We start from the raw sequence: 13,593 nt of genomic DNA on the forward strand, positions 1-13,593 counted from the left end.
ACCGATATCGAACCTACTAAAAATATTTAAGCATTTTCTGTCATTTTGCCGATGTAGTATCGTCGTCTTGCAACCAGGTTATCTAATACCAAGTACGAAAAACCTATTCAAATTTGAAAACTACTTCTTTCGGCGATAACGTACGATCAGTAGACGATCGAACAATTTCTGTTTGATCTTAATTATCGTACGATTAACATTTCGCGTTACACGACTATCAAATGTCAAGCGTTTACGTACGCGTCACGATAAAACTTAATCTGTAGCTTCTTTTGTCGAACTAACGCTGTTGAAACCCTACTTCGTGATACAAACGTACCTACAAAGAGTCCGTTACGAAGGACAATTGTAACTCTATGGAAAAGAGAATATAACCGCGTTAAAACTATCGAAGCCTTATGTCCGCCAATTCCCAACGAAATGGGAAAGTCGATGCATCGTTCGTTCTCGTCGCTATGTAAATGAAAATGCACGAGGCCCAGGGAACGCAAGGTCGTTCGAATTTCGAAAAGCCGGAGAATGTACTCGACGAGAAGTCGAGTCTGGCGGATAGTTAAAGATGCCATCGACGCTAAAGATGCGAGTTTGCGAAACCGGTTCGCGGAGTCGGACCGTCCAAAACTTATCCTATTACGAGTTTCTTCGGCGAAAGAGGAACGGAGAAAAGGAAGCGGCGTTTCGGTCTGGCTGAACGAGTGCCTCTGCGAGGCATCGGCAATCTCGAGAAAACGCGTCGAATTTTCGACGCGCTATGCAAACGGAGACGCAAACTCCAACGATAAGCTGCCCCTCTCTGCTTCGAGACAGATTCACGAGGGATACGTTCTCGAAGCTGAAACACGAGTGACCTGGCTGAAAAGCGCAACAGCTCCTCTAACTTGGTTGGTTCGCGAGCAAACGATTAGAAAGTAGTTAAGAGGTTAAATAAGTCGAGGATACGCGACTTTAAAGCGCGAAACCCGTTTAACTCGCATCGTCGGTCGAGTTTTCTCGAAAGTTTCGCGACATTAGTTTTACTTAAAGTTACCGCTCTGAATTCAGATAACGTTAACAACGAGTGGCCCCGATTATCTCGAACGTTTAGAAGTATTATTCGTTAAGTTTGTTAATACGAAACCGTACGAGCGAAAACGAGACTAAGTTTCAGGTCAGGTTGCTTTACTTTAGACGAGATCGACGGTCTGGTCGAATTTAATTAGTAAATTAATAAACCAGTAGGTAACGTCGTAAGGGCTAACGTGCTAATTAAACGAAAGACTTTTTCGAAAACTTGAGGACATCGTCGAGACTCCTTTGGAAAAGAATTCGTCGTATTTCACGGTAAACATCAGTCGCTAATCCTCGTGTTTTCTGTTACAGAAAGGTCGCTCTAGTTATTATCCTTACGAGAGCCGGTTTGGACTTGGATCCAAACGCCCTGAAGAGGTTGAAAGTTACGGTGCCGAAGCTCGGTCTAATTCCATGGGTGGTCGAAGCACTCGTCGTAGCTGTACTAACGAAATATCTTCTTAATTTGCCCTGGATATGGGGTTTCTTGCTTGGAAGCGTAGTAGCTGCTGTTTCGCCGGCCGTTGTAGTACCTTGCCTCTTCAGGTTACGTGCCAAAGGTTACGGAGTTGCCAAGGTGAGATAAATCATTTTTTTTTCTACCATCTCTATCAGCAACCATACTGTTCTTTCCGTATACTTCGAAGCAGTTTCGTTCCAACATGAGCGAAAATTCCATGTCGCGGACGATGCGTCGGCCAGACGCGATGTGTTCACAGATAATGCCCGCCAAGTTGCATCCGTTAGTCGGTAGCGCGATACGATCGCAACGCTCGTGCGTCGTAAACTTGCCGAATGCGCGTCCACGCTAATTAAATTTCTTTAGGACGCGACGCGGGAAAAATTCGCAACCAGCTCGGTGGTGGTGTGGTGGTGGTGTGGTGGTGGTGGTGGTGGTCGAGCGAACGAGTCTTTTCGCGAACCGATGCTACCAACTCTACTTTGTTTCAAAGTAACCGAGAAAGTTTCTTTCGAAATACATTTCGAATGTACGTAGCTAGCTTCCCATGCGATTCCGTGCGACATACAGTTAGTGCTAGCGAAATTGCAGCTACATTTTCTTTGGTAGATTGAATTTTCCCGAATCGTGGAAGAAAAACGCGTTTCATACGGTTGGCAGGACTTTGCGTAGTTGCATCCGTGCTATTCGAGAGATTATAAAACCACGTTAATACCAATTTGTGCAAAATATCGTTGAATATAAGCGACGAATGTAAGAGAGAACGAGGAAGAGACGTTTGATCTATACACGGTGTACTTCCGATTAACGCAAATTCTTTTTCCAACTATTTGACATTATCATTATCATTGTAATTTCATAATTGCGTTCTAGATATATTAATTTTCTTTCAGTCTTTCGCAATTATCTAAAGTTATCAGAACGATTGTTGGTTTGGTGCGAGCCCATCCGTAGCGCAGCCAACGTTCTAATAAAAAATTGTCCCCTGAGTAACAACATCAAGTAACGCGACAATTTTTCTCCTATTCTGTACGTTTCGACCTGTTTAATCTCAGATATCGTTTACAATATTCTTGTAACGGACAATGTTTGATAAATACATTTCGTCATCGTCGCTGGAGAGCCCTCGCGTGTAATTAATAATCAAACGATCTTTGCAACAGCAAACGCGCGTATCTCTTCAACGCCAAGGCGAAAAGCGAGTCGAAGAACGGTCGGCTGCGTTCAAGCTACGTCTATTTAGTATCGTGATCTGTTCGCGTGTCGTTCGATTACTTAAACTTCGAAAACCGCGGAGAGTCGACTTTCCAGGAGCAGAAACGTTTCCTGGGGATCGAATACGCCTAGAATCGCCGATTACGATAAATTCATCATAGATAGATAGAAACAGCACCGGCCAGTAATTGTACAGTGGTCGTTAGATGCCGTGAAATCTCCATGGTCGAGATCCTCTTCGACGCGGGATTCGAGGACGACCCGATACAGCGGAATAGAATAAAATACGAAATTACACCTTATCACATCCCTTCCCGTTTTTCGACCTTTTCGGCTTTTTCCATCGAAACGTCAAAAATGATCGTTCTTCTTGTTTGTTGTTCGAAAAGGACGATCGAACGATCAAAATCTGCAACAAAATTCTTACATATAAAGAATCATTTTATTAATAAAAGTCAATGTTATACAATTAATAACATAGGCGTAAATACGTGTTAAAATAGAACATATTTATATAACACTTGTGATAGTTAATCTGCTCCTATAATGCTTCTGATGCGGGATCAAAGACGTTATTAAATTAATTAGATTAAAAAGATCAACGTTGCGGCGGTACTTTTGCGCAGATTGCAGCAGGATGGTCTGAAATTCGAAGGATCTCTATTTACCTCGTATCAGATAGGATTACAGGTTCAACAGCGTTCCGTAATTGCGGCAGATTAAACTAGCGGCTGGATTTAGCCGGATCTTTACCGATGGAATTTACCACATAGGTTATGTTTTCCTATCGGTTCTACTTCTGTAACAATTGTTAGCATCGAAGAAAAGTATGCAAAATAAAGTAGCTTAGTATCGCCAAGGTAACAACGAAAATTGAAAACTTAGTACCGTGGTATAAAATGCTTATTGCACGATACGTAACAGACAAAATTACAAGAAACTGATTGCTTTCGTCAAACTTGGATTAACAATTTATTCTATGCTAGTCCACTTATACGCGTTAACTCGTAAACAAATCGAATCAAAAATGAAATTTATCCGTATTTAGCTTGGCGTATTCGTTCGAGTTGCAAGCAATTCTGCCGGCTAGCCCAAATACCTTAAAACAGAGATATATAAAATGCACATCGATGCCGAAACTAATTTTATATCTGATTATTTATTTCTGATTGGAAAAACGAAGCTGACCATTGAATTATAATAATTTCTTAGTAATTTTGTACAATTTTTCAAAGAATTTATACGAAAAGAGTTTCGACCAACTGTAACTACGTATACATGCTCGTTACTCAGCCAGTTATTCGAGACGTTAATATAAAACCGCCGAAGAAACGCGTCCGAATAATCACGAAAGACAATTTCTGTCGCGGATCGTGCATCCTTGGAACGATGCTACGAAGGTTGTCGAAGATATCGTTTGCGGATGGCCGAGTGATCGATATTCAGACGGTAATCTTTGCCTTCGGAACAGCCTGTCAGTAACCGTTCTTATCGACGAATCGACGTATTCGTCGAATCACGAAGGGGCGCCAACCAATTCCCATGAATGACTAATTCAGTACCGCAGGGGTCTGACCATAACGCCCCGTCACTACTTGTCCCACGTTCCAACTTCTCTTTCACAAATTTCGCTTCAGATTGCTTTATCATTGAAAATAATCGAGATGACCGTTGCCCGGGACCATCGTACGCGTCCGAAACACTTCGTAAACGAAATCAGACATTTCGAATATCAGGAATCTATAGTAAAGCTCTAATTGATAATTTACGATTAGAAAATTATGAAGAATACGAGACTTTTCTATCGTATCGATATATATATATATATATATATATATATACTGGAACTGTTTGAATTATAAGCGAAAGTAAAGATTAGAAACAGAAGAATACATTTAACAAAAAATGCGCGATTAACGCAGTGAATGAAACGATAAATTATTAAATTTTCACTAAATGCGAATAACGTATGCAGAACTAATTGAAAGGTTTATCATTGCAAGGCGATTTGTTATGTCAAAATTCCATTTATAACGATGTAATATTTTGTGGAAGAGAAACGATTTCTTGCGTGTTTAGACATTATACGCTACTACTACTGTAAAAAATTACAATTTGAAAATTTACGCGACACAATATAGAGACATTTTCTAAAATTATAGATCCGTCATTTACAAATATACAAGTCATCGAATTATTTTTCCCCAAGATTGTACATATTACGAAGAAAAATTCAACGAAACGCCATCGCCGTCACCGAACAGCAAACAAACAGAATCATTAAAGACAGCTCGGATGCGAAGTTTACAGTCCAGGGACAAAAGTTGGTACGTCCAGAAGATTTGACGCGTCGCAACGATACGGTCGTGTTTAAAATGATAATGTGAAAAACATTAGCGAGAACGAACTGAACGATGAAGAAGAGCGCAAACGAGGAGAGAGAGAGAGAGAGAGAGAGAGAGAGAGAGAGACAGACAGAGAGAAAGAAGCAGATAGGAGAAACAGTGGGAGGACTTAAATAATTCAGTTTAGAAAATGGAGTGGAAGCTGTTTGAAGAGTGCAAAGGCCATTCCTGGCAATGTGATATTCATGAGTCGAAAAATCTAGACGAGACTTTTTGTTTATTCGTCGCTCTTGCGATGGAAGCAGCCGCGCGAGCGAGAAGAAATTAAACGCTTTGTCGAGAATGTGCCGAGTAATTCGCATTAACCGCGAGATCAAAAAGGTTCCCGAGGAATCAAAAAGAGGAGGTCGAGACAAAGAAAAGAGAGGGAACCCTTTCTTCGTTCTCTCGTCCCTTTCCCGCGTGCTACGTACACGTTCGTTGTACTTTTAAGTAATCGTGTTTCCGGGCATAATCGTGTTTCTGTATTTCGCTCTGGAAATAAATTTCAAACGTTTTAACGGAAGATACGGCGTAGATAGAGGTAATTTAGAATCGCGGAGACGAGGCAAGACGCATGTTGGATATTTCATAGTTGGCGTACGCGATTGTATAAATGCTATTTTAGCGTCGTTTAGAATATCAGAGGCCATTGAGTTTTTATTTAAGTCGAAGGTTTATCGTAGATAGTAGATAGGGTTAGTTAAGAAGAGAACATAACAGGCTTAAAAGGCTAGACTCGGGCCAAACTAATTGATTAAATTAATATTCGATTTCGTGCATTATTCGTTGCATGTTAAACAGATTTTCTAGATTTCTCGTTAACTGGTACTCAACCGGTACCGGTGATTTTATACTTTATACTTTACGCGATACGCGCCACTCACAGCGTATCGTATTAAGTGTAAAATATAAAATATACGTTAAAACGAAGCACTCTAAAATTAAATAATTTAATGAAAATTATGGCGGATCGGTTGCGACACTCAAAGCCGTTTTATTCACGGATTCGGAAATTCGCAATCATCAACGTCTTGAAATACGATTTGGAAGGACCATAGTTCCGAGCCTGGCCATTCGAAAATGACCCCACTTGACTGGCCATCCACGTTTACCAAACAGCTGAACAAATTTTCCAAGTACCAAGTGAAATTAAAAAACTGTTCTTCCACAAAGTGGATCTCCGCTGGGTGAACGGTCCACGATAGGGCTGCGAGAAAGCCTGGGGCCGGCGCTGCACCGAGATACCATTCGATCGGCAATGCGCGAACGCGATAAACGTTTATATACACACCGTCGAACAAGAGAAAAAAAACAACGCGACGAAAGATTTTTCAAATCTAACCTCCTACCAAACCTTCGAAACGATCGCGCAAAAGGAGAACGTACAACGAAACAAATCTTTGGAGAAATCGCTGACGAATCGAAATCCCTTTGTCGACGGAGCAACTCAACGCGATTTAAGAAGTCGCCAGAACGATCGTCAAACTTAAATCCCATACGAGATATGGCTCTTCGAAAGAATCGCGAGAGCGTGATCTCGTTAGATTCTTCTTCCTCCTCTTAATTCTCTTTCGTTTCTCTTTCCCTTCTATCTATCAAACGGCGGATTATTTTCATTGACCTCGAACGTTCCGGCTTAAAGTTCCTTAATGGTTTTCGAAGTTACCGCGATGGAATGCGATTGCAGCCGATAACGAGGTTTCCGCGAGTCGCGGATGTCGTAGTCGTCGTTGGAAAATAAGGAAAGTTATGGGGGTAGGAGATGAAAAATACGGAAACCGTCGATTTCTGTCGGGATGCTGTTCATCGTGCCATCAAACTCGGTAAGAAAATTTCTCCTTCAGAATGGCTAATAATCCTTTTCTTCGTTATTTCGCTATCTCCTGGCGTGGATATAATTTCAATTTTACTTCTGTAATTTTAATATTTACGATTCGATATCTTTTACCCTGATATCGATAACACGACGCGCGATGCTCGTCGCTGATCGATGCGACCGCGTCTACTCGAACGTGCATAAGAGAGCCGAAGAACAAACGATAGTCGGCTGTTACTCTCGAACGATACATCGAGGAACACGAGCGTCCAGGAATAATTCTAAAGGAACATTCGCTTGAAACGACGCATCCAGGAACGCCGCGTACAGTCTTTTATATTTATTAGACATCTTCTTATTATATGATTTCTTATGAAACAACGATTCGCTGTTTTGCACTTGAGAGTTATTGTTATTTTCAAACGTTATTTACGTTGTAAAAGAAAAAGAAATATATATATATATATATATATATATATATATTTATAACGTCTTTTACAACGTAAATCGTTGATTTGTATGAATCGTTGTTTCTGCGTCTCACCAAATCGCTAAAATCGTTTACAGATTTAAATTTAATCGTTGCTCGATTTATTTCTCGATCAATAGTCCATAATCACTGGCATCGAGGTACTTATTCGATCTTCGTTATTGGTTTCCCTTCAGGGCATTCCAACTTTGATCATCGCTGTGTCTGGAATCGATGACGCAGCATCAGTGGCGATCCATGGGATAATAAAGAGCATCATGTTCTCCCACGATGCGCTCTGGTATCAGATCCTGCAGGGTCCTATTGCCATTCTCGGAGGTCTCGGATTTGGAGTCCTATGGGGTTGGCTGGCTAAATATGTTCCGGAAAAGGGAGATGTAAGTACGCTAAATTTTACTCGCTTTCATTGCATCGATCCTAATACTACTCGGTCGATGATCAGTGGGATCATCTTTAGCGTTTACCGTATCTTTCAGATCGCTATTCGCGCTGTATATCCACTCTTCTCTGAATATACGTTCGCGACAAATATACCGTAACTTGGACGCAGGTACTGGTACATTGCCGGTTTTATACGACGCGTACAACGTATGCATGAAAGTTTGATGATGGCGCGTAAGAGGGGCTCTGCCCCTTCGATTTTCATGAAATTCAAACACGTCGTAAACCCATCGTTCCGAACCATTTCTTTTTCTACTCGTACAACCGCCACACACGTTCGGCCACACTCTAGTTTTCTAGAGTTTCGCAGGAAATTCGAGCACGTCGCGCGGCAGCGCGCGACCGCTTGTCTCTGCCGTATCTGCAAACGTATCACGGTGATCGGCAAAAGTTACGGCGAACGATCTGCTATAACGGGTAATACACGGATCAAAACGAACAAACGCGACACAACGAGGTGGTAGATTAAAAGGATCGGCACACAAGGCCATTGTACCGAAGGTCTGACAAACAAACATCGTCCCCGCTGTATACGCAGACGATATATAGACGATATATAGACGATATATCGAATGAAAGATCCGATCGTACGGTCCCGACACCGACACTGGCCTTTATCGAAACGCCTGATTTCGATTTCGATTTCGCTAGATCGCTGGATCGCTGGATCGCTGGATCGCTGGATCGCTGGATCGCTAGATCGCGACCCAGACTGTACAACAATTTCGTTAGACACGGATTCTATACCATAAAGACGCTGTAAATTATCCAAGAGCCCTCGCCGCGCTTTTCCATTCGTTCAACAAATTCTACGAATCGTGGACTAATCGCGTGGATGATTCACGATGCCGTAACGCTTGACCCGATCCCTGTGCAATAAAAGACGATGCTTTGGCACGCGGCCCTCGATTCCGCTGTTTAACGGCGACGCCGTGCTCGAAACAAGCCTCGCGAACCATCTCGATAGGATACGGCTGGCGATAGACCGTTGCGAACTGGTTGCACGGAAACGGGATCAACGAGCCGAGCCGCTTTTCTTTCCAAACGAAAGACACCGGTCCAGAGACACGGGGCTCGAGGAAAACTGGGCCGATTCTTTATTTCCCGACTCTTTGATCTCGCGTGGTTTTGACAATACCGAAAGTGGACGACGATGCGACGAATCTATACGAAGGTTACTCATAACACGTACCATCTGTCCATCGATTAGAAAGTTATCGATGGCTGAGATCATCGCGTAACAGCAGTTTTGGCTGTGCTGTTAACGCGTTAAGCTTGAAAAACGATATTCCTACATCGGCGTAATATTTCGCGCGGCGTCGTCTTTCCAATATCATCGTTTCGCGATAATAATTGCTCGGTACGGTTGCGATATTAGATTCGCTTCTTTTTTACTTACCGTCGGAATATTTTCGATATACGCGATTAATACCCTTTTAACAGGGAACAAAAATGCGCTGTAACGATCTTGAAAAGGAACGAGCAATATCGCGGTAGGCGAAATATTAACGGTCGATGATCGACGTTTTAAGAAACGATAACTTTTATTTCGAGCAAGTATCTTTAAGCCAACTTGCTCGCATCGGCAGATCGTCGACCTTGCCACGAAGCGTTCTCGCGTTTACGCTCGTTAATGCCAGTTGTGGCTCGGTGGTGCCGTTTTTCATCGGATACGTGGCACATTCGCGGTTGTTGACGATTCCCTGCGGACCAGCCGCGCTTATATCGCTTATATCGCGAGATACCGGGCTGAGCCAGCGAGAAGGAGCCGACAGAATTTATTATTCGCCTCGCGTTCCGACGTATAATATACGCTGGTTGTTCACGCGGACGCACGATCCGACGCGATGTGCACGTTATCCGTCTTGGCCCGCCACGGCGCGGCTAAATTATCAATTCCGTGGCGGAAGTAGGCACCGTCCGCTTATTACCTTTCCCCTACCGATAATTATTACCGTTTGCCGTTTGGCTAGTAATATCTTCCGCTCTCCGTTGGTCGTTGCTGTTCAGCGAGATTGTTAGATCTTCGAGGTGAAAGATCGAAGCAGATCTTTCGGAAATAACGGGTATCGTCTACGAGCCTGTGATATCAGCCACGTAATTTTGAGGAATTTAATTTAACTTTGAGTGCGAAACCTAGACGATTCTGTGCCGTTTCTTCCACTGATTTCGACCGCTTTAGTCGCTCGTTCCACTTTTCTATCGTAAACATGCTTTTGATGATCATTTATTTGCTTGCGAAGCAAATCTTTAGCTTAGATTAGTTCAATCCTGTTAGTAAACAGCCAACAACCGAAAATCGGCTGCGCGATTTTCATCGCGTATAAATGTCTACCAACAGCGATATCGCGTACAAGGTATTCAAAAATTATCGAACCAAGCGACCTGTTTCTCCTAGGAGTTGAACAAACAACGGTAACAAACTTTCCCGCAGCCACGAGCCAAAACCAGAAAGAAAGGAAAGAACGAACCGGTGGAAAGAGAAGTAGACAAGGGACAGATCGATTTCCTACGAGTCGTTGAAATTTGCTTCCGGCTTCGGCAAAGTGGCTCGTTCGCCGCGAATTTCAGAGAACCGAGGTGGAGATGATTTAAAAACGCGAGAGGAGAAACGTAAAAGCGGGCCGTTGGGTCGATCGACGAACAGGCAGCGTTTCACCGATGTTGCCCGTTCTTGCCTCTTCTTGCCTCTTCTTGCCCCTTCTTGCCCCTTCTTCTTGCCTCTTCTTGCCCCTTCTTGCCCCTTCTTGCCCCTTCTTCTTGTCCCTTTCGCAACCTTGGCAACGTTTCGCCAAGGAATACTCGTCCCGAGCCATCTCTATACGGCAAAAGAAGCTGCGGAAAGATTTTTCTCCTTTCTTCTTCCTATTTCCAACTTTTGCCAATAAGAACCGAGTCCTTTCGACGTATGATAACCGGAGAGCCGAATCGTTTCGAGAGCTTGATTCGTATTGAAATTTTTGTGCGGATGGGAGGTTCGTTAACGGTGGAAAGAGCGCGGTTCTCAGGCTCTTTTTTATTACGTTCGGATACTTTGTCGAGGGAGGTGGACAGAGCTGGATTCTCGACCAGTTGCTTCCGATTTACGACCTGGTTTCTCGCGAACAACGCTGTCGTTTTCCATCGTACGAATTCGATCGTAGAAATTTGGTAAAATTTGACGATGCCGAGAACAACTTCGTTAAGATATACTATAGCAGCCTTATGAACGCAGCTGGCTTTGGAATTCAGGATGTTTCGCTTGGAAATTCGTCTACTACATCCGAATTATCATAGTATTTGATCTCGGTTGAGTTTCAGTATCTTTACTAAAGGAAAGAAGGAGGAACAATTTCACGGAATCTTCGATCTTCTTTTCGTCGCTTCTCTTATTTGAAAAACGTAACACTGTTTGTCCTATGTTCGCAAGTAAAATAAATAAATATAGATACAGATATACGTATAGAGCTGAGAGCTATAAGACGAGATATTTTCGATAGTATTTCGATGCTTAGGTGGAAAAATGTTTCAAGTAAGAGTCGAACGAGAACAAGAAGAATTCGTAACGGTGTAAAAGGATGTTTGGCACAACATTGAGATGAAAGAATCACGCGTACCTCCTAACCTATTAGAGCTTTTCGTATTTTGTTCGAACCGATTTTTCGTATAACTTGCACGATTCTTAAATATTCTTTCGTCGTCGTTCGTAACGAAAAAGAAGAAAGAACGTTGAATAAAAATTGGAGCAGAAAATCTACTCGATCGTACAAACCAATTCGAATATTAACGTTTAAAAAGAATGTACTAGTTTGAATGTACTAAAACGGAAAGGTACGTTGAACGTTTAAGAAAATGTTAATTCTTTAAAGAAGTAATGAAGGTAAAGTAACGAGTGGCCAAAAGGTGCCCGGTACCCTTAAAAGGCCAAAAGGTCCGAGAACCCTTACCTTAGCCAAATAGCAGCGAATGGCAATTAACGTATCGTAAAGCCAAGTGGGTACAAGACACCGCGACAAGCGTACTCGAAGATTTATAGGTCAGTTTCTCAGGATTAGGAACCTGCGTAACCTCCGGTACCATCCTCCGTATAACCTACCTGGCATACCACGTACAACAACCATTTTGCGATCGTACATCAAATCTGCTTATTCGTCTCAGCCTCCGCGAGACGATACGGCTTAAATCTGAAAAATCGGCTTATCGCTTTATCTCTTGCGTATCTATTTTCGTAATTACGTTTATAATTAAACTATCAAGTACGCAAGACCAAGTAATTTGGCACTCGGATCGTCTTTATCCAAGGGCCGCTAATTTTCTTACGTATCGTTTCGTTTCCGTTAACTAACACGGCTAACGGATTACGTTTTGTTCTTCTCTTGCCTCTGTAACGGTACGAGTTCACAGACTATAATTCAGAGCATGGAATATCGGTTAAAATTCACAGACTGCTGGATCCTTTGAAACGGATAATAACTGGGTAATAATTGCTTGTTTCTATTTTTACAAGTCGAAACAGTTTCACGTATTTGTACTTTTGATAACGTTTTAAACGCATATTCGCGCTGTACTCCGTTTATTTAATCGACTAGAGACAAAGATAGAGAAACATCTTCCTTTCAGCTATTAGAGAAAGAAACGGTATACAGCGTAAATGCAATGACAGAAAGAAACGTGTTCGATTACGGTAGCGATTCGTAGCGAACGAATTTGTCGATAATAATTAATTACGCTCGTTAATCGCAAATAGACACGCTTTAATTCAAAACTGCTGTCAGACATATTTGAAATTGCCACTAATTAAACACTGCCAATTACTATGTCGTAAATTCATGACATTTGACTTGGTTACGTTGTTGCAAACAGCTGACAGGGTCAGCTTGAACATAATTAGAGCCCGTTGTTACCAATATTCGACGAACGTTCGATGAACGTTCGATGAACGTCGATACTCTACGATATTTAATCCAACCAAACAGAAAGGAAAAGCGTTTCGATAAATAATCGTTCAGACACGACGCTGACCACCAAGTTGCTGGAATCGATGAAATGGAAACGTACGTGGAAAAAAGTTGATAGGAATGACGACCTTGACAACGTATTTCAAGGCCATGGAGGAGATAGTCGAACGTTAGGCATATTAAGAATTACAAATAAATCGACTTTCTCTCCAACTACTATTGGTATTCCAAATTAAATACGATCAAACAATTCGTTCGACGGTGATGTTGAAAAATAGCAAACTGCCGATCCCCTTGTCTGGTACGATAAAAGTTCCGTAGCGAAAACCGTTTTAACGAAATCAAAGCGCAACGAGATAAAATTGGCTCGATCGTACAGAACGTAAATTTATAATGACAAAATAGTGGACGCGTGTATCGTAATTCTCACGAGGGTCGAAACACGCGATACGAGAATTCGCGACAAACGATAAATACGGACGAAGATTCGAACAGATCGAGTGCTGCTATAAATTTCATCTCGGCAAGGCAGGGCAAATAGTCTGGTAAGAAATGCGATTTCCAAAACGGTGTTTCGAGACAAAGCCAAGAGAATAGACCAATAGGTCGATCGGCAGAATCGCACACGATCGTCTCTGGTGTCCCCCTGTTCGAGTACGTTTCTGCACAGGGAATAGTGGACATCGTTATCGTTATCGATGTCGATAGAATTGCCTATGGACACGGTTGGAGCTACCGATATATCAGATACGAGTGCGGTGTACTCGTACAGACTTCCCCTTCAAGGCATTTCGCTTAAA

General features: G+C 42.3%; 1 protein-coding gene across 5 annotated transcripts in view; it reads left to right on the top strand.

The window, feature by feature from the left end:
• Positions 1-13,593, top strand: part of Nha1 (Na[+]/H[+] hydrogen antiporter 1) — a 91,210-nt gene that overhangs the window by 56,129 nt on the left and 21,488 nt on the right. For all 5 annotated transcript variants that reach the window (XM_069118803.1, XM_069118804.1, XM_069118801.1 and 2 more), the window contains 2 exons: positions 1,360-1,624; positions 7,592-7,792. In XM_069118803.1, the coding sequence (XP_068974904.1) occupies positions 1,360-1,624; positions 7,592-7,792 (466 nt within the window). The remainder of the gene's footprint in view (positions 1-1,359; positions 1,625-7,591; positions 7,793-13,593) is intronic.

Source organism: Bombus flavifrons, chromosome 8, assembly GCF_040668555.2.
Source record: "Bombus flavifrons isolate JBK064 chromosome 8, iyBomFlav1_principal, whole genome shotgun sequence".
In the NCBI taxonomy this organism is placed as follows: domain Eukaryota; kingdom Metazoa; phylum Arthropoda; class Insecta; order Hymenoptera; family Apidae; genus Bombus; species Bombus flavifrons.